Source organism: Prionailurus bengalensis, chromosome C1, assembly GCF_016509475.1.
Source record: "Prionailurus bengalensis isolate Pbe53 chromosome C1, Fcat_Pben_1.1_paternal_pri, whole genome shotgun sequence".
In the NCBI taxonomy this organism is placed as follows: Eukaryota; Metazoa; Chordata; class Mammalia; order Carnivora; family Felidae; genus Prionailurus; species Prionailurus bengalensis.
The window spans coordinates 40,533,069-40,552,691 of NC_057345.1; the positions used below are offsets into that span (position 1 = coordinate 40,533,069).

The 19,623-nt window shown below is 35.4% G+C and overlaps 1 protein-coding gene across 3 annotated transcripts in view; it reads right to left on the reverse strand.

Moving 5' to 3' along the window:
- The window catches only part of FAF1 (Fas associated factor 1), a 519,809-nt gene that overhangs the window by 141,632 nt on the left and 358,554 nt on the right, over window positions 1-19,623 (reverse strand). For all 3 annotated transcript variants that reach the window (XM_043578729.1, XM_043578731.1, XM_043578730.1), the window contains one exon: window positions 4,536-4,690. In XM_043578729.1, the coding sequence (XP_043434664.1) occupies window positions 4,536-4,690 (155 nt within the window). The remainder of the gene's footprint in view (window positions 1-4,535; window positions 4,691-19,623) is intronic.

Below are 19,623 nucleotides of genomic sequence, written 5' to 3' on the forward strand. Positions count from 1 at the left end.
AATGCTGCTAATATAAAAAGTAAAATCCTAATTTCATTTTTCCATGTGTCATTTCTTTGAAGTTCTTCCTTGGCCCACTCAGGTAGAGTACCTCTCTATGAAGTTCATCTATACTCCCAAAGCACCTTGGGCATACTTCATACTACATATTAGTTCTCTGTCTTCCTACTAAAGAGTAGGAATTTTGAGCATTATACACTGTATCTTTTTCACTTTCTCATCCTCAGTGCAAAGTACCATTCCTGGTTCCTATTAAATATGCAGTAAATGTTTACTCAATGAATAAACATGAAGAAAATATACCTTTCTTAAGATATCTTTTAGCTACTTTCAGAAATGATCTGCGGGATCTCCTTATTTACTGTTACCTGTTTCTTCAGCTCTTTCAGTTACAGGTATATCCTACTCTTTCTTTCAGGATTATTGTTTAGATGGATATTTAGGAAATTATACCCTCCAGAACTTCTTAAGACTAACAAGGGCTTACTGCCTACTGCTTTAAGAAAGAATGGCCCTGAACTGCAACTAGACATGACAGCCAAGACTGTACAGAGTTTTCCAGGAAAGAAACCTCCATTTAGATATATAATACTGAAATTATAAGCACATTCTTAGGTAGAAATGGATGCATACATTCATTGGCCAAATGCTTACTGAATTTCTTTCTCCTACAGTTTTGTAAATTTAAAGTACCTTGTTTACAGGGCATCTGGGTTGCTTGGTTAAATGACTGACTCTTGGTTTCAGCTCAGGTCATGACCTCACTGCTCAGGAGTTCGAGCCTCGCATTGGGCTTTGCACTGACAGTGTGCAGCCTGCTTGGTATTCTCTGTCTTCCTCTCTCTGCTCCTTCTCATGCTTGCTCTCTATCTCCCTCTCTCAAAATAAATAAATAAATAAATAAATAAATAAATAAATAAATAAATAAATAAATAAAAAATAAATGTATGTGTCCTGTTTAATGAGACAAATAAAATGAGTAAGACTTTCTGGGAGATCACAATCTAGTGAGGGAGAAGATAGTTATATTACCATTATTGCTAAAGTCTGATGTCTCAATTCATATTTGGAACGTTCCAAGATCAATCCAGAAATTATTCTAATCTATTTTATACAGGTATAGGTTGGTCAAATTAAGTATTCAACTTAGAAAGAAAGTTATTAGAATCATTTTGGAGATCCAAATCATCAACATCACAGGGGTGTATAATAGTGACATTCTATAGATATCTGTTTCTTTTTTATTCTAATTTGTTAGTGAAATTAAGAAATTTAACTTATAACCTCAAGTGATATTCATATTCTGGTAACTTTACCAAATCATTCACTTGGTACAGTATTCTTCTCTTCTACACATGAGAGATTCACAGTAAACTGACTAATGTTTCTGTAGGTTTAGCAGAGTATTTCTTCCATTATTTTTTTTTAAAGATTTAATTTTTTTTAAGTAATCTCTATACCCAACATGGGGCTTGAACTCACAACCCCGAGATCAAGAGCCGCATGTCTACTGACTAGGCCAGCCAGGTGCCCCTTAGCAGAGTATTTCTTTTCTTTTTCTTTTTAATGTTTGTTTATGGGGGGGGGGAGAGGGGAGAAAGAGGGCAACAGAATCTGAAGCAGGCTCCAGGCTTTGAGCTGTCAGCACAGAGCCCCACATGGGGCTCGAACTCACAAAGTGCGAGATCATGACCTGAGCCAAGGTCAGATGCTTAACGGACGGAGCCACCCAGGTGCCCCATTATTTCTTAAGCAAAAGTAAATTTGCTCGGCAAGTCCAACCCCATCTTAGGCACCAATGTCCCCAGCTATCACGTCAGGGGGCAGTCCCAGAAAACTACTAAGGAGTCACCCAGACTAAATAGCATATAGGCTCAGGATTTAAAAAATTTGTGTGATCAGTTTGAACTAGGAAAGCCAGATATGGGATGAAACAAGCCATCCACCAGGAATTTATTTCCACACTTTTTACATCTGTCATACAAAAATCACAGCAATCTTGTTTGTGATGCGTAGAAATCTCTTCTACATTTTCACATATTAATCTGTCATATTTTAGCTTTCTGGTAATATGCAAATGATGGCACAGCAACTTTTGAAATACAGCTCACTGATCAATAAATATTAGTTCAGTGGTCTTCTACTGAACTGAGTGTGAAACTTTGAGGTTTTGTTATTCAGTGTTAATAGTGTCAAATGGATAATTCAATAAATGTTTATGACAAACACCTCTGGACAAAATGTGGTACTAAAAATACAAGTAAGATCATAGAGATGGAAATGCAACTAGACAATTTTATTTAGATGACGGCTGGTAAGAAAATTGTTGCTAAGCTAATCTTTTTCTGTGATAATAAATAAGTCTAATTAATTAAAATATTTTTGCAGTTCAATATATCAAGGGAAATCTACTTTTACTCCATTTTAGGAATACGTCATTCCAATGAAATTTCGTCCTGGGTATGTAAAATATGTATTTTCCATTTGCCTTGACAATAATAATGTGGAGATGTACATGAAAAGCATCTACATGATTCTGTTGCTTTATAGAGAGAAATATAATACCTTAACTTAAAATACTTTTTAATTTGTAATATGGATAGAATTTGATTTTGAGTAAGGATGTCAAGTATCTTAAATTCCAGAAATGGTTAATTCTCTTTTGCCCCATTGGCCCTGTTTCTTGTTTGTATGAATATTTACTAAAGCAAATTCCTAGATGTTTCTATTTTCAGTCTTTAATATCACTTCTTTTCATTTTCATGAATGTAATAATAACAATGAGATGCCATATTTTTAAAAATGTAGATTGAAATATCTTATCATACCTCACAGTTGGTCCTGCAATTCATTGAGAAATAGCTCTAAAGCCTTAAACAAGGCCTTTATTTTGTGTTTTAAAAAAAGTGTCATAAGGAGTTAATAGGACACAGCTGTACTGGCTCTTTCTAATAAGCAGCTTCTGTCGCTTTGGTCACCACAGGTGTCTCTGTAACCTGCAAACTCTTATTACTAGTGTATCAAAGTTGTGCTACTTAACAGACTTCTTTGGTAAAACATAACAAAGCAATTACATGGCTGTTGATTGCCAGTCATAAAAAAAAAACCCTCAAACACTGTTTTTCAAAAGAAACTACACTGCAATTTTTTGTCATTGTAAAATAAAAGGAACTAAGGAATTAAATGGAGGATAGAACAAAATAACAGCAGGTAGCCTGCTGAACTTAGCCATTACAGATGGTTTAGAAATAGTGTTTCCTTCTCCATCAAGTTGTGGATAAAAGGAAAGGAGGAGATTCCTTACTGCCAGTGAATGGCAAAAGATTTAGCCAAGTCTCCAGTCTATGTATTTTGCCTCATGAAAGACCTTCGATGCTGCATTTTTATCTGTTTTTGGCACTGCTTTTCATCACCTTTAACTGAGTGTGAATAATAACCTGATTTAATTTAAACAAATACAGGTGCTAAAGGTTCTTTATTTATGTATAACAGGGAACATTTCCAATGCAGAACGAAGTCATCCTGTGAAATTTCCTAACCATTTGCTTAAAGAAATGAAGTATTAGATGAAGAAATTGCTTCAACATTCTTTTGCTTCACATTTCAGGGAAGAATCATTCTTCTTTTCAGGTTTAGATTACATAAAACAAAGTCTAAATGATGAGCAAAAATTCAGTGAGCTATAAAATAATAAAAAAACAAATCAGATGATTTCTAATTGTTCTATAATCATTTAAATTAGGTAACTACAGTAGGCTTGCCTTGAAATGAACTTAATCTCCCTGTTCATAAACCAATACCCTGTGATTATGATTGTTAAACACACCCAAAGTAGCATCACTGACTGTTATGGCCACATGTGTAATTAAACATGATGAAATATATTTCAGATGGGAAACTCAAACAGGCAAAATATGAAGAATTATTCATCATTTATAGATATTATGATTAACAAATTAAGTAAATTTATCCTGACAGCTAGGAAAGGGATTTTTTTTCCTACTGAGAATATGGATGTGTGCAAAAGAATGTGTGCAATAAAGCGATTACATCAATTAGTATATGCTAGAGTTAAGCTATTACCAACTCCATGGACTAGCCCAGAATGTCTTGCCTTCTTCACTGGAATTATTAAAAAATAAACTTACTACTAAGATTTTATGTTAGACTTGCTCTGCTTTTTCTGAACATTATTAAAAATAGATTTTCTCTAAATATTCAACAACATATGAGAACCTAAGAATATCCAGTAGGTGGAAATGTACTGTATCAGTTTTACTGCAAAAAGATGAAAAACAATTTGGTATTTTGGTTTTGGTTTTCAGGTTACTCTTGGATTTAGAAACCTTTTATAAATTGAGGTATATTTCCACAATTGTAAATAACTGCATACATTAGCTACAACAAATACCTTTTATCTAATTAAATGTAATGGTAGAGAATTTAATGCTGAGGATGAAAATGTTTATGATAAGAAACCAAATACAGTAACTTTTTTAAAAAAATTGAAGCCCCACTTGTAACAACAGTATTACCTTGCTCTGTTGGCGTCCTTTGTCAGATCCCAAGCCCAGGTTATAAAGTTTTGACTCAGATAAGAGACAATAGATTCAGCACAAAGCATTTGTGAGCAGAACACGTTGGTTAATACACTTTCATCATGGTGGAGGTAGATAGCAAGAAGCTTTCTCTGAAAAGAGGAGAAAAGATAGATGAATTAAAATATTCACTAACATAAGATTTCTTGAATTTTGGAAAGGCATAATCTGTCAATATAAACAGCAAAGACAAAAATTAAATGCTACTACCTAAAAGAGCACCTGACACTTAAGAGTTCCTAAAGCATTCACTAATATGAATAAATTTTGCTTCCTTATACTCTAAAGAGGCTAGGATGATTATATTGTTTTATAGACTGTCACAGACCCCTGTTAACATGTGCAAGCCTATCTGTAGCAGAATATGCAATAGAATTGCATTTTCTTTAAATAAAACGGATTTACAATTCTTCATATTAAAACATGCTTTATAAAAGGAAAATTAATTTTGAACTATCCAACTATGTACAGAGAAAAAATATGGATTAAAATTGATTCCCAAAGTCTCTTACGTATTTTTTTGTTTTTAATCTTAACTCTGAGAAGTCTCTTCTACTTGAAGGGAAAAGGTCTGAAATGAAGTTATGTTTTACTTCCACAAGTAATTTCAAAGCCCTTAATGTGTTCTCATATTAAAGTCTTTATGTAAGAGCATGTAACATCTAATTGCCCCTGGAAAGATGGTAGAAAGTAGTTCACATGAATTCTCTCTAGTCTATATTTCAGAAAATGTCCGCTGTGGTTTCTCATATGGTGAATTATTCTTTCCCCTTTGCTTGATAAAACTTGCTATCAAGAAATGACATTTGTTCTCTTAAAAGCATCCTCTGTCATAGATGGATAGTTAATAAAATAACTGAAACTAAAAACTGAAATTGAGCAACATAATTTGCAACATGTCAGCTTTAACAACATCCCCCTGCGATGATGATTAAAGAGCCTAAATTGTTATTGACTAATTCTTGGTGCTACATTGTAGAAGAGCTGAGTTTAAAAACAGTCACTTGCCATGATATGGAAAAAAAAATTATGGTAAACACAATATGCAAACCAATCTGTGAAATTCTGGCAAAGGAAAATTTTAAGGAAGCTTAGGGTCTTCTCCCTTCATATTAAATAAGGATGTGATGATAAAAAAGAAAAACTTGCTGTGTGGGATTCTGAAAAAAGGGAGGACATTTACAGAGAAATGTAAGGCTCATATTGATGAAAGGATATTGATATTTGAAGCTTGGAATTATCCTATTCAATAATCCAAATGATGATGATAATAATAACAATAATAATAATAATGTATTAAAATATTTCCTTCAAAGGTAAATTTTGTACTAGATGAGGGTAACCAGAGGTACACAGGTAGATTAAGATTCCAAAAGCATCTACTATGAATAGGAGGCACTATTAGTTACACACCCTTTACCTACTTTAATCCCCAGAATATACCTGTAAAATAGTATTCGTAAGTTTGTTAGCAGATAAGAAAACTGAGGTTTAGAAAGAAGACTTGTCCTAAATTCTACCACAACTAGTAAGTAAGTAGTACATCTGGGATTGGAAGCCAAATTGATGGACTCTAAGCCTAGTATTCTTTCTTTGGCACTACAGCAGTAGCAGGAAAATCAACCACACTGTAGTCAAGGCTTGGAGTGCTCATAGAATATGAAGATGCCAGATTGGCCCCTGCTCATACATCAGTGCTTCCTGGGCTTCAGAGACAACGTGTAATGGGAATAAGGACAAAATTCCTGAGTATAAGTAGCTCAGTTACTCCAATAGTAGCTGTTTCCATGGGTCAACTCATTTAATCATTCACTCAACAAGCATTTGTTGAAATACTGTGTCAGGACTAGTAGGAAGCCTTGGTGATAAAATGGTCAACAAGACAGACTCTGGGTTTCTTCATCCATGTTGGTGTCTGCAGGTAACAGTAGCTGGTTTCTAGGAAGTTTGTAATCAGATTCACAGTTGGGAGAGATACTTATCTGGTAAATTCCTACTCATCCTTTAAGGCTCAAAGCAAATGCCTCTATGAAACCTTCCCTGATTCCCTCAGGCAGAGCTAACAGCTTCCTTTTCTGGGCCTCTATCTCTTCCCATTGGTATTATCATTGTTTACCAGTTTCCCCTCTAGACAAAGTCTCTCAAGGGTGAGGACTGGGTCTCTTTCAGTCTTTGCATCCCTACAGCTAGCATGGGTCTCAGCATGTTTGATGAAAGAAACTTGAATGCTGATTATCAAACCGCTGGCAAAAAAAGATACCAAATGGCAGCAGCAATGCCAAACCACTTTCAGCAAAAGAATCTAGAAATCTGCTTTAGGAAAAGGAACATGAACCTGGCAGCACTAACAAATTCAGAACTCCTCTTCTTAGGAGCTCTCTAGCTGAATAGACAGAGGGATGTCAACCTCTAATTCTGCTTGATCGTATCTCAGCAACTACATTTAATGAGACACTGGGAACAAGAGAGCTGTCCAGTTTTAAATCAGCATATTTCTAACCAAACAATGGCAATGGCTAAATCTTTAAAACGCCCATTTCTCTCAAGAATGCTGCAATGGAACATTTAGACTTTGAGAAAGAGATTAGCGATTTACATTGCTATCTCACTGATTTAATTTAAATGCTCTTCCAAACCAAACACACATGTGCCGAAGAGGCTACTAAGAAACCCAACATGCAGAGTTCCCTATAAGTGCAGCCGACAGTGTTGACTGAAACTAAACTTGGAAATCCAGGGCACTAATGCACAATATCAAGCAATAAAACAGCATCTCTTTGGCAATATTTAATTTAAAAAAGAAGAAAGAGGCAGGCGAAGATCAGGCACTGTCTGTTTTGGAGGATCAACCACTCTGCATTTCAAAGCATTGGTCCCTGCAATATCCAGGTTACTGTGCTAGAATCTCGACTATTATATCGCAGTTGTGAGAGGGAGGGCAAAGATGTGTTTACTCAGTGATTAGGCCCTTAGAATAAGCCTCTAGCTCCTAGAGAGACAGCTCACTACTTATTCATTTGGGCCAATTCACAAAGCCTAGGAAGATTAAACATCCATGCTGAGAAGACAAGCGAATGCAGACGGTGAAAAAGAAATAAAAATTCTTTAAAAACTCTGAGATGACTTCATTATTTTTCCACAAGGAAACTTTAGGAAAGTGTTTAGTTAGAGAAAAACCCACATTGACCTCTCTCTAAACCCTTAATCTTTCCTTTGTGGTGGCATTGCTTTGTGGTAAGCGACTGGCTCGCCTCGCCCCTCTTTTCACTGGAAGCTGAGAGAAAAAAGGCTCTGGAGAAACAGTTTTCGTTCCAGGGACACAAACCCCTGACACTGTTAAACATGAGATGCCAGGAAAACACACTTAAAAAAAAATTCTCACTTTAAGCTCTAAACTGTGAGAAAGGAGATGATAAAAAGAGTAATCAGAAGAGAATCTTCAGGCTGGGGGTGGGGGTGGGGGTGGAACGCCCATAGTAGCTTTGAAAAGGGAAACTGAATAATCTTAAAATGATCTAACATAATATGCGTTCAACAAAAATTTTTTCTTCTGCTATTTTGACAGAAATACTTAGTAAAATAGAAAACTCTTAATAATATGCAAATGCTACTGAATATGGACTACATAAATCTTTGATTAAATTATAGGCACAGCTAAATAAGCCCCAGACACAGATTTCTGATTATTTTATTGAGCTCAATTAAACACAGGTCCAAACAGTGAGAACTGGGTTCAGCATATCAGAAAACTGCTTTTGTGAAGAAAGGGCATCTAGTACATTGAAAAAGCATGAGAAAATGTTTTGTTTTCCATAACTATAACCATTTTTCCCTTTGGTCCATTAATAATTCAGTTCAATAACATTTACGGAGTGCCTATGTGTTAGGCATTGAGAATATAAAGATGAATAAAAGTTCCCTTGTCTTCAAAGAGTTGGGGGGGGGGTTGTCAGTGTATAGGGAAGCAAAAATTTAATTGCAGTACCATAAGATAAGTGATAAGAATGGGATATTAAAGAAACTACATTTTATTTGTATTTCTAATTTGGCACAGAGGGTGCAAGTCTGGGCGACAAAGGCAAGCAGACCAGCTACACTCTCCTCAGACTCCCTCTTTGTGATCTAGGTTTTGGTAACATAGTGTAAAGGTAAAAAAGCTCTGTGCTAAATCCAATTTTGCACTTACCATCTGTGTGACCATGGAGCAAGATGGGTGTTTATTCCAAGGACTGTGGATAAAGTGGGTATAGTACCTATTCACAACATCTGGCCCAAAGTAAGTGCTGAATGAAATGTAGTTGTTAAGATGAAGATTCCAGAATTATCCAAGTAAAATAAAGGATTTGAAAGCAATTTCAAAAGAAATGATAGCCAAGAAAATGTATTAAAGATTATGAAGCTCCTCTATTTCTCCTACTAGCAATAGTGTTTATATGCTAAATTGTGTCCCTGCCTTCAGGGCCTCACTAATCTTCACATTAAAATCCAAGAGCTGGGGTGCCTGGGTGGCTCAGTCAGTTAAGCGGCCAACTTCAGCTCAGGTCATGATCTCGCAGTCTGTGGGTTCGAGCCCCACATCAGGCTCTGTGCTGACAGCTCAGAGCCTGGGGCTGTTTCAGATTCTGTCTCTCTCTCTCTCTCTCTCTCTCTGCTCCTCCCCCACTCGCTCTCTGTCTCTCAAAAATGAATAAACGTTTAAAAAAATAAAATAAAGTAAAATCCAAGAGCTAAGGTACTAAGTTGATGCTTAGGAAAATGCCAGGCTGACAGCAACCAATGTGATGTGGCCTTGAGTTACAGGAACTATTGTATTTAGACACTTAGCATTACAGAACCATAGAACATTAGACCTGGAAGAAATGAACTGGCTATGTTTCAAAATAAGCCAGGCATTGAGCAGACACTCAGAAAATATTTGCTGATGGACTCAAAGGGAAGTTTTCTAGTTTCTTTTTGAGTACCAGAAAGTCCAGTCTGTGTATTTAGTAATTTTAAAGTTGCTATAATTTTTATAAATGGTAGTTCATAGATTTTTCAGTGTAAGAATTAAAACACATTAAAAATAAAATAATTTCCTTTATGTATATTGGGACCTGACTTTGTTTCCTTCTTTTCTATCATGATTTTCATCACCATTAAGAATCACCATCACTGTTACTTTTTTTGGTTTTAAGTCTGGAATGGTTTATTGATACAAAGACCTGACACAACAATAAACACTAATCCTTCACTTAGATTTATCAATTATTAACATTTTGTCATATTTGCTCTATCATTCATTGTATGCTTCCTTCCCTGAAACATTCAAAGTTGCTGTTTAGTAAACTATAGTGTTTAGCTACACACATCTTGACACATCCACCCTAAATACTTCAGTGTCTGTCTCCTGAGAAACCAGGTCATTCCCTTACATGACCATATTTTTATCACACTCTAGACATTTAATATTGTTACAATTTCATCGAGTATATAGTGTCCATGTTCAAATTTCCCCGACAACCTCAAAATGTCCTTTGTAGCTGTTTTATTTACTGTTTAAAAAATTTTTTTTTTCAACGTTTATTTATTTTTGGGACAGAGAGAGACAGAGCATGAACGGGGGAGGGGCAGAGAGAGAGGGAGACACAGAATCGGAAACAGGCTCCAGGCTCTGAGCCATCAGCCCAGAGCCTGACGCGGGGCTCGAACTCATGGACCGCGAGATCGTGACCTGGCTGAAGTCGGACGCTTAACCGACTGCGCCACCCAGGCGCCCCATTATTTACTGTTTTAAATCTAGGCTCCAATTAGGATTGTTCCAGTCACTGCCTACTTCTATAATCCTATCCCTGTATATGAATGTTCATAGATCCAGCCCAGCATCCAACTGAAACTCAAGATAAGTACAGGTGAGAACAGAGGCCGGACAGCATGAAGCCATGCCATTTGGTTCACATTCCTGCTTTGTCACCTCCCGGTTATGTGACCTTGGGAAAGCTACGTCACTTTTTTGTGCTTTGGGTGCCATATAGCTCTGGAGGTCAGAAGTTCAACACTCTGTCTAGATGGGAGTGGTACTATGAGTCCTATAACAGAGGCAGTCCTAGGGTTTAAGCATAAACTTTGATTGGCTACTTCGTTATAAAGGGAATACCTGAGCTAAATTTGAAATTTGGGTGGCAGTAAGGAAAATAAGAAGAAAAAGCAAAGAGAAAAGTTTGGTAAAAGGCCCAGTAATGTTAGTAGCCTGATATGTTCAAAGAACTCCAAGCTAATAACTTTTAAAGAGTGAAGAATCAGTGTAGATTGATTTGTGGAAAAAGTCATGACACTTTGTATTTTTGGTTCCCAAAGCTGAGTTCGGGGACCAACAATCAGCAACCAATTGGAGAGGTTCCAAAAGGAAACAGCCAGATATTGAAGGTGAGGTGATGCCAAGATGGCATCTTTTTACTCTCACTTCCTGAAGCAGATGTTGGGATAGCACTCTGAAATCTTGAGAACATAAATGTATTTGAGCCTCATGCAGGGAGAATTCTCATATGAAAGTCACAGTTAAACCAAGAAAAAAGCCTAAAGTAAAATCAAACTCTCTTCATAAAAAAGCTGACCAACGTTAACTGGGACAAAGCTTTATCAGTTTTCATTGTTCGAAGTGTAATATTCAAGTCATAAAGTATTTTTGAGGAAGGCCACCATGTGACTAAAGTTTTTACAAATAAGGAAATTAGAAGCTCAAGTGATTGGCTATTATCACAAACTGTAGAGAGGCAGGTGAGTTCTTTCGGGAGGTTGTGAGAGGGAGTATGGAGCCAAGAAAAGTAGGCAGTTGCAGGCCAGAGCAAAGACCTCATCTCACTGGTTTTCCAGGTGAACACCTAGAAGCAGTACCAACGACTGGAAAAGCAGCCTCATAAAAGTGCAGGCAGGATTTTATCATCTTCTCTTCTGAGAGGAATAACACTACCCCTAGTTAACCTGTGGTCTGTTAAGCAGGCAGAATAATATGAATATGAATGTGAAGTACACAGTTTGAAAGGCAATGGTACACAAATACTTCTTTTCCCACTTTTAGACCACTGAGAAGAAGAACCCATAGCTTATCCATCACATCATTTCCACATTCCAGGGGGTGGGGGAACCACAGCAACAAAGAATTAAAGATAAATTAACAGTACTTTTTAAAGTATATTGATAACAATGCATTCTTGCTGGAAAATCACAGGAATTCTAATGATTTGTGAGTAAACATGTTCAGTAACTTTTTACTACTGTCAAGTACTATCTGGCAGATTTCACAGTAGAACAATGTAAATTATAAAAATAAGCTAAGGCTAAGCATATGGTAATTCTTTTTTTTAAATTTGATTTATTTTGTGTGAGAGAGAGAGAGAGCCAGAGAGTGAACGTGTGAGTGGGGGGAGGGGCAGAGAGGGTGACAGAAAATCCCAAGCAGGCTCCACACTGATCTAAAGAAAAGATATCCATTTATGGATTAGTTTGTGGCCCATCAGAAAGACTCTCACAGACTCCAGTGGGCCCTGAATTATACTTTAAGGGACTGTAACTAACACTGGCCTAAGGTGAATGACCTAACTGGTCCTTTAGAAAGCTCCATCTTGTACACCTGTTTAGTGAGAAGAGAGGAGAGGACCCTGTTTTCAGAAGGCCAAGTAGGCATGAAGGCAAAAGAAGACATGGAGGTTGTTAGTCTAGCCTTCATGCAAAGGTCAGGGAGAGCCTTCACTATTAGCTTGTAGTCCAGTCTATTTAACCCAGAGAGGATAGCCTACTGGGATTTGTAGTACTGAAATGTACATCTATCTGAAATGCCAGGTGTGCCATATTACATATATTTGAGACCCAGGATGGTTAAAGTCATAGTAGGGGGTTGGTGTATATGTGTGTGTGTTTTAATAGTCTATGTACACACATAATCTTTATAGCACAAAAGGAGATACACTATACAGTTATGCATCTCACTTTTTCCCCTTTACAAAATATCTTGAACATCATTCCACATCAATATATATAAAGTGACTTCACTGTTTTTAATGGTCACATAGTATTCCACTGTATGAATGAAATTTAAGATATTTCGAATTATTTGCTATTATAAACAATGCTGTAATAAATATCCTTGTATTTATCTTACTTCTCTATGCTTAGGTATATATGCAGAAAAAATTTTGCTATTATGATATGTGAAAATGATGTATTAGTGTAGTTTTAATCTGTATTTCTTATATTATGGAAGATATTTAGTGGAAACATCTAATTACAGAACAGCGTATTTGGTATGGTTTCATTTATGTAAAACATATCAACATGTTTTCTGATATATATATTTGGAGATTTAAAAAAAATCACATTTAAGGGGCGCCAGGTTGGCTGAATTGGTTGAACATCTGACTCTTGGTTTCCGCTCAGGTCATGATCCCAGGGTTGTGGGATCAAGCCCTGACTCAGGCTACTAAGCGTGGAGACTGCTTAAGATTCTCTCCCTCTCCCTCTGCCCCTCTCCCCAGCTTTTGTTCTGTCTCTCTTTCAAAAAAAACAAAACAAAAAACCAACAACCACACATTTAATAGTAAAATAACATTTAATAGTAATTATTTTCAGGTTTGGAATTATGTGGTTACTTGTTTTCTACTTTAAATGTACCTGTATTATTTTCTTTCTTTTTTTTCTTTACAACAATGAAAACATACGTAGCAAAGTTATATTAGCATCATAGTTCTTATCTCATCTCACACGTGTGCAGGATGCTGTCATAGCTGTCATAGAAAATTACTCTAAAGACAATGTCTGACTTTAAGGGATTTAAATTGAAAAGAAAACAAAGACAAAATGAAGAGACTGAGCATATTTTCTAAACCACAAATAAGTTTGTTTGCCTATTTTTTCTGGATAATGGAGGGATAGAAACTCACCAACTATGGCTGTAGCTTCAGATTTGTGAAGAAATTATTTTTCTTGAAAAACATTGATCAGTGATGGTATTTACATTTTTAAACATGAAGTGGAAACAGCATTACTTTAAAATAGGCTGATTTTTTTAAAGTAAAGTAATAAATCTTGATAACAAACATTGTTAAAGCAAAGCAGTTATTTTAGTGCTGTAAACACTTATATAGGGGTTCTCAAAATTCCTTTCTGGAATTATTCTTAGAATTAGTTCATAAATTGTATGAATAAATCAGTTTTGTTATTTTACAAACATTTCAAATTTGTCCCAAATTGCTTCACACCACTTTAGCCATAGTGCTGGGTGCATTTAAGGATAGCATCCTATTTAATCCTCAAAAAGACTGTATCATCATCTCCCTTTTGGTTTTCTTCCCCAGATAAACAAGCTGATTACTTGTTTAGGGCCACAGAATTACTAAGTGGGAAATTAAGAATTGAGCATTGGTTTCCTTAAATTATGTGTAATATTTGGAAACAGCACTGGGTCTGAAGTCAAGATCTAAGGAGGTGTAACAGGATTACTGATATCAAAGACCAGTCTCCCAAGGGGATGCTAGGAAATGAACAACCCTTCATGTGGGAGATAAACCGTGGCACTGAGATTTTTATTGCTGTTGGTTTTTAGTTATTACAAATGTTTAATCACTCTCTAGGGCACTTTTTTTTTTGTACAGAATTCAGAGGTAGCAGGAATAAGAGGTAGGGAGGCAATAAGGAGAAAAAGAACCATCTTTAGGAAACTCCTAGGGAGGGGCGCCTGGGTGGCTCAGTCAGTTAAGCATCTGACTCTTGATTTTGGATCAGGGTATGATCTCCTGGTTCAAGAGTTCGAGCCCTTTGTTGTGCTCTGTGCTGACAGCTCAGAGCTTGGAGCCTGCTTCGGATTCTGTGTCTCCCTCTCTCTCTGCCCCTTCCCTGCTTGCGCTCTGTCTCTCTGTCTCTCTCTCTCAAAAAAAGATAAACATTGTGTATATAAACCACAGTTTCTCCATTCATCAGTTGATGGACATTTAGGCTCTTTCCATAATTTGGGTATTGTTGAAAGTGGCCTTTTGTAGCAACGTGGATGGAACTGGAGAGTGTTATGCTAAGTGAACTAAGTCATACAGAGAAAGACAGATACCATATGTTTTCACTCTTACGTGGATCCTGAGAAACTTAATAGAAGACCATTAGGGAGGGGAAGAAAAAAAAAAAGGTTAGAGAGGGAGGGAGGCAAAACATAAGAGACCCTTAAAAACTGAGAACAAACTGAGGGTTGATGGGGGGTGGGAGGGAGGGGAGGGTGGGTGATGGGTATTGAGGAGGGCACTTGTTGGAATGAGCACTGGGTGTTATAGGGAAACCAATTTGACAATAAATTTCGTATTAAAAAAATCTTCATTAAATAGAAAAAAAAATCTTAAGCAGCTGACACACAACTGATGCTGCTATTACAATTCTTGATACGACAGCTTTTGTGAAGGCTTTGTAAAAATAAAAAAAAGATAAATATTAAAGAAAAAAACTCCTAGGAAATTGTGGTGTGGCCAGTGGTAACTCTTCTGCAACCTTAATTAAGGTGATTAACCATTGGCTCTCACTTATCTAAAGATAATATAAGCTTTATTCAATAAATATCTTTTAAATGCCAGGTAATAAGAAGGAATCACAGCCCCTTCCATGCCATGGCCCCTGCTGATCTTTCCAGCCTCATGCCCTGTAATCCAACTGTCTTGCATTTTTTTCTCCTGGTCTTAATTTTTTGGTTGTAATTCTCTAATTTTAATCTTCTTGCCTTTGCTTTTGACCTTTTATTCTGTTTAGAATTTTGTTATTTGGCTAAGTATTGCTTATCTTATAAGATTCAGGTCAGATGTACCTCAAGAAATCTCCCTAAACTTTCTAAGGTAGATGAAATACCTCCCCTCTTTGCTTCTATAGCATATTATACTATATGGATGTTTATATTATCCTCCCCATTAAACTGCGAGCATCTCAAGGGCAGGAAAGCTCTATAGTCCAGGTCCTTAGTAGGCATGTGATAAATATTTATGGCCCTCAAGTGCATGAACATCTCTAACAGTTAAGGGCATAGGAGGAGGTCATAAAACTGATGAACCTGTTGCCAGAAGTCTGTCTCAGTCACAACATACTTAAACACAAGAACTTACAATACCTATTTTACTAAAGTTGGAGCTCTGCTTTGGATGGTGTTTTAAATTTCTCATGAAAAAGGCAGAAAGAACCATGGGCACTCTCTTCATCAAGTACTCTCAAATGAAATCAGTTTGAGCAGTTTTCATTAAGATGGATTGAATGTGGCATCGTGAGAAACACTTTATCAAATGTAGTGTTTTACTTAGTGATTAACTATATACCAGTTGATGAAGCTCCCCAAATCCTTTGTAATCCCACCACTCCAATAAACATTTAATGAGTATATAAGTTCAAAAAGCCTAGCAGAGGATTTAAACCTTCAATCTTGTTTTTATTTACTCTTGGAACTCAATTTCTCACTTCAAGTAAAGAATGCTGGTGCTTGAGGCTCATCTGTTGCCCTGGTAAAATTAATGTGCCTCCCACAGTTTAAATTAAACATGTGATATTTAAGATGAAAGAAATTTAGTAAGAATGCCACAGTATCTGTCACACTTGCTTTTAAAATATGTGAACATCGGCCAACTGTTTTTTTTTTAAATGTTTCATTCACAAGTTTTATAAAATAATATTGAAAAAGATTTGTTTTAAGTCTCAAATGTGAAATCTGAAAAGGAGAGATGAACTTTGAAATATAGTGGTATGGTGTAAATCACACTTACCTGTGTTGGAACCTGAGCTCTTATTTGGCCTCCAGTACTTACTACTGATGGGCTTTGGTTAAACTGTATTGTGTTTCTGAGCCTGCTCATCTTTACAATGGGAATGTTGACACTATATGCCCCTATCTCACTGGTTTGTTGTGGGGTTCAAATGAGATACGTACAGGAAAGATGTTCTATAAATCATACAGCACCATATAAATCTGTAGTAACAGTATTATTTCTATGTGGACCCTGTTCTCTTTAATTAAAAGTAGATATATATAATTTGGCTGATGACCATAATAAATGTATCTGCTTAGATTTAATTCTGAATAAATTATCCATTATGTGGATAAATTTTATGTAAATTTACAGTAATGTAATAACAATGTGTAAACAGTTGCTCTTTAACTTGTAAAAGAGAAATGAGGACAGAAAGTGTTGGATGAGGGGGAAAAGATAAAGACAGTTTAGGAGTCCAAAGAGGTCAGTGGATTTTGGTATGAATCTAATATGAGGCAAAACATTTAATTTCACAAATGTGAAATCATCCCAATGATTTTCATTTGTTAAAACACTGACACTAGTCAAAAGCAAACAATCAATAGTTTCATTAGACATATCCAGAAGTTAATAAGCAAGAGTTGTGTTCCCCTGGATAATCAGTCTGAATAAATCCAAATGCCAGTTTATTATATAAGACATTTAGAACAAGTTCTTTTGTCTATTTTGTACTGTATATTTATGGCTATTTGGGGAGCTATAGTTTAAGTTACAAAAGGCCCTAACATTTTCCAGTTACTTCAACTACTTTCAACCATATTTAGGTCCAATAATAAGTGATTGTTTAAATACAATAACATGGCCATACAATGAGAGACTCTATAACCTATTAGATTCCTGTTTTAATAAAGTATTCAGCATTACTTACAAAGCATTCTTGCAAGAAAAGTTTGATCTGAATCTGACAAAGCTTTTAGACCTGATATCCATTTCTCAGGAAATACAGGGATAGAGGAACAAGTTAAATAATATCACAAGGAAGCAATTATACAAATCCAGAATCTGGAACAGTCTGTAAGTCATCTAGCATGATTTCTTCACAAAGCAAATGTTATTGAGGGGAGGGAGGGGGAGGAAGCAGGACTGGGGAGGAGAGGGTGCTTGTTTAAAAAGAATTTAAGAAATCCAACAACTAAATATATTTTGTGATCCTTGAGTAGATTGTGATAAAAAAAAAAAGTTAAAAAGACATTTTGGGAACAGCTAGTGAAGTCTGAATGTTCACTGGATATTAGATGATATTAGGAAATTACTGTTAATTGTTATATGTGATAATGGTATTGTGATTATATAGGAGAATATAATTATTTTTTGGAAAATATATATAGATTTTTCAGGCATAAGATACAATATCTGTAATGTACTTTAAAATGGTTTAACCAAAAATAATGAATATACAAGGGTATCACGCAGTTTAAGTTTTAATTATTTCAAAAATTTAACTGCCACAAACTTAAAAAAATCATAAGAAAGTTCAAATTCTTTATATTTGTTTGTTTTTGTATATTTTTAATAATAAATTTTACATTTATTTTCTGTTCTAATCAATGCTTGCCATTTTCAGAGAACTGAAACAAAAATTTATCATAAAAATTTATATTTGTTTGTTTTTGTATATTTTTAATAATAAATTTTACATTTATTTTCTGTTCTAATCAATGCTTGCCATTTTCAGAGAAGAACTGAAACAAAAATTTATCATAAAAATTTATCAAAATCACAAAACTAAACAAGTATAAAAATGTGAATGATTACATTTCAAATGCTGCTCTTTTATAAATGTTTGGCAGTTAAACTTTTGAAGTTATTAAGGCTGGGGCGCCTGGGTGGCTCAGTTGGTTGAGCATCCAACTTTGGCTCAGGTCATGATCTCACTGTTCGTGGGTCTGAGCCCTGAGTCAGGCTCTGTGTTGACAGCTTAGAGCCTGGAGCCTGCTTCAGATTCTGTGTCTCCCTCTCTCTCTGCCCCTCCCCTGCTTGCACTCTGTCTGTCTTTGTCTCTCTATCTCTCTCAAAGATAAACATTAAAAAAAGAATGAAGTTTACTAAGGATTATATCTGCATTGAAACTCTGGGGTGTCTATATATGGAAGAAGCAAATATGGCAACATTTGTTAATTATTAAATCTAAGTATGAGAAATTTGGATGTTTATTGTACTATTCTTTTTACTTTTTCTGTATTAAGAATTATTTTAATGAGTTAAAATACTATAAAATAATTAAGCAAATGATCATGTTGTTAAAAGGTGAAAATAAGCTATTTTAACAGGATTATAACATGACGCAATAATATTAAATACACGCAAAATGACTCATTAAAATATATTAAAAAATGGAAAGAATATGAATCATAAAACTGTTAATCTATGTTAGAATATTTCCTTTTTGCTTTTCAGTATTTTCCATAAATCTGTATTTATGGAAACAATAAACACGTAAATATTACAAATATATTAATACTACTGTAATTATTATTACAAATATATTTTATTGTAAGTATTTATTTCTCCAAAATAACATCCATTTAATATAAATGTAATGGTTAAAAAATAGATGTTTAAAAAAGCCTTTATAATGGGCTAGTCCACTATTCTTAGTTTGGGTAATGAACAGTTTCTGTTTCTTAATCCACTTCATTCAACTATCATTGATTGCTCTAAGTTTGATCACTAATTATTGTCCATTTAAAAAATTTGTTTAAGATGAAATTTTCCTTAGGTCAGAACAGGAATTTCAGGAATTTCGGAGGAATTCTTACACTCTAGTCTCAACACTTCTTGCCCTCTTTAATTCTAGTAACTTTTCCTCCACTCTATACTATTTCTTCCTTCCATTCTCTTTTTTTCCTTCATTCAGTAAATATATAAAGTATTTACTATGTATAGGGATGTAGGTACACAGTCACTGCCAAAAAGAAAATCAAGCCTTTTGAGAAGACATATACAGAGAATAATTGTAAGCAATGTGTTAAATGTAACAATAAAAAGAGCAGAGGGTTTCCTTACAAAGTACTAAAGGAGGAGGTGGAATAGTGACAACAGTGGAAGAGTCAGGAACAACTAAGTCTTAGAGGAAGAGTAGGAGTCAACCAGGTAAAGGCAGAATGAAGGCATTCCTTACAGCAGAGAAGCATGAACAAAGAGCAAGATTATGGGGAAACACAAATGGAACATTATTACTAAATTTATTAATTGTACGGCAGGGAACAGGAAGAGTTGAAGCCGTGCAG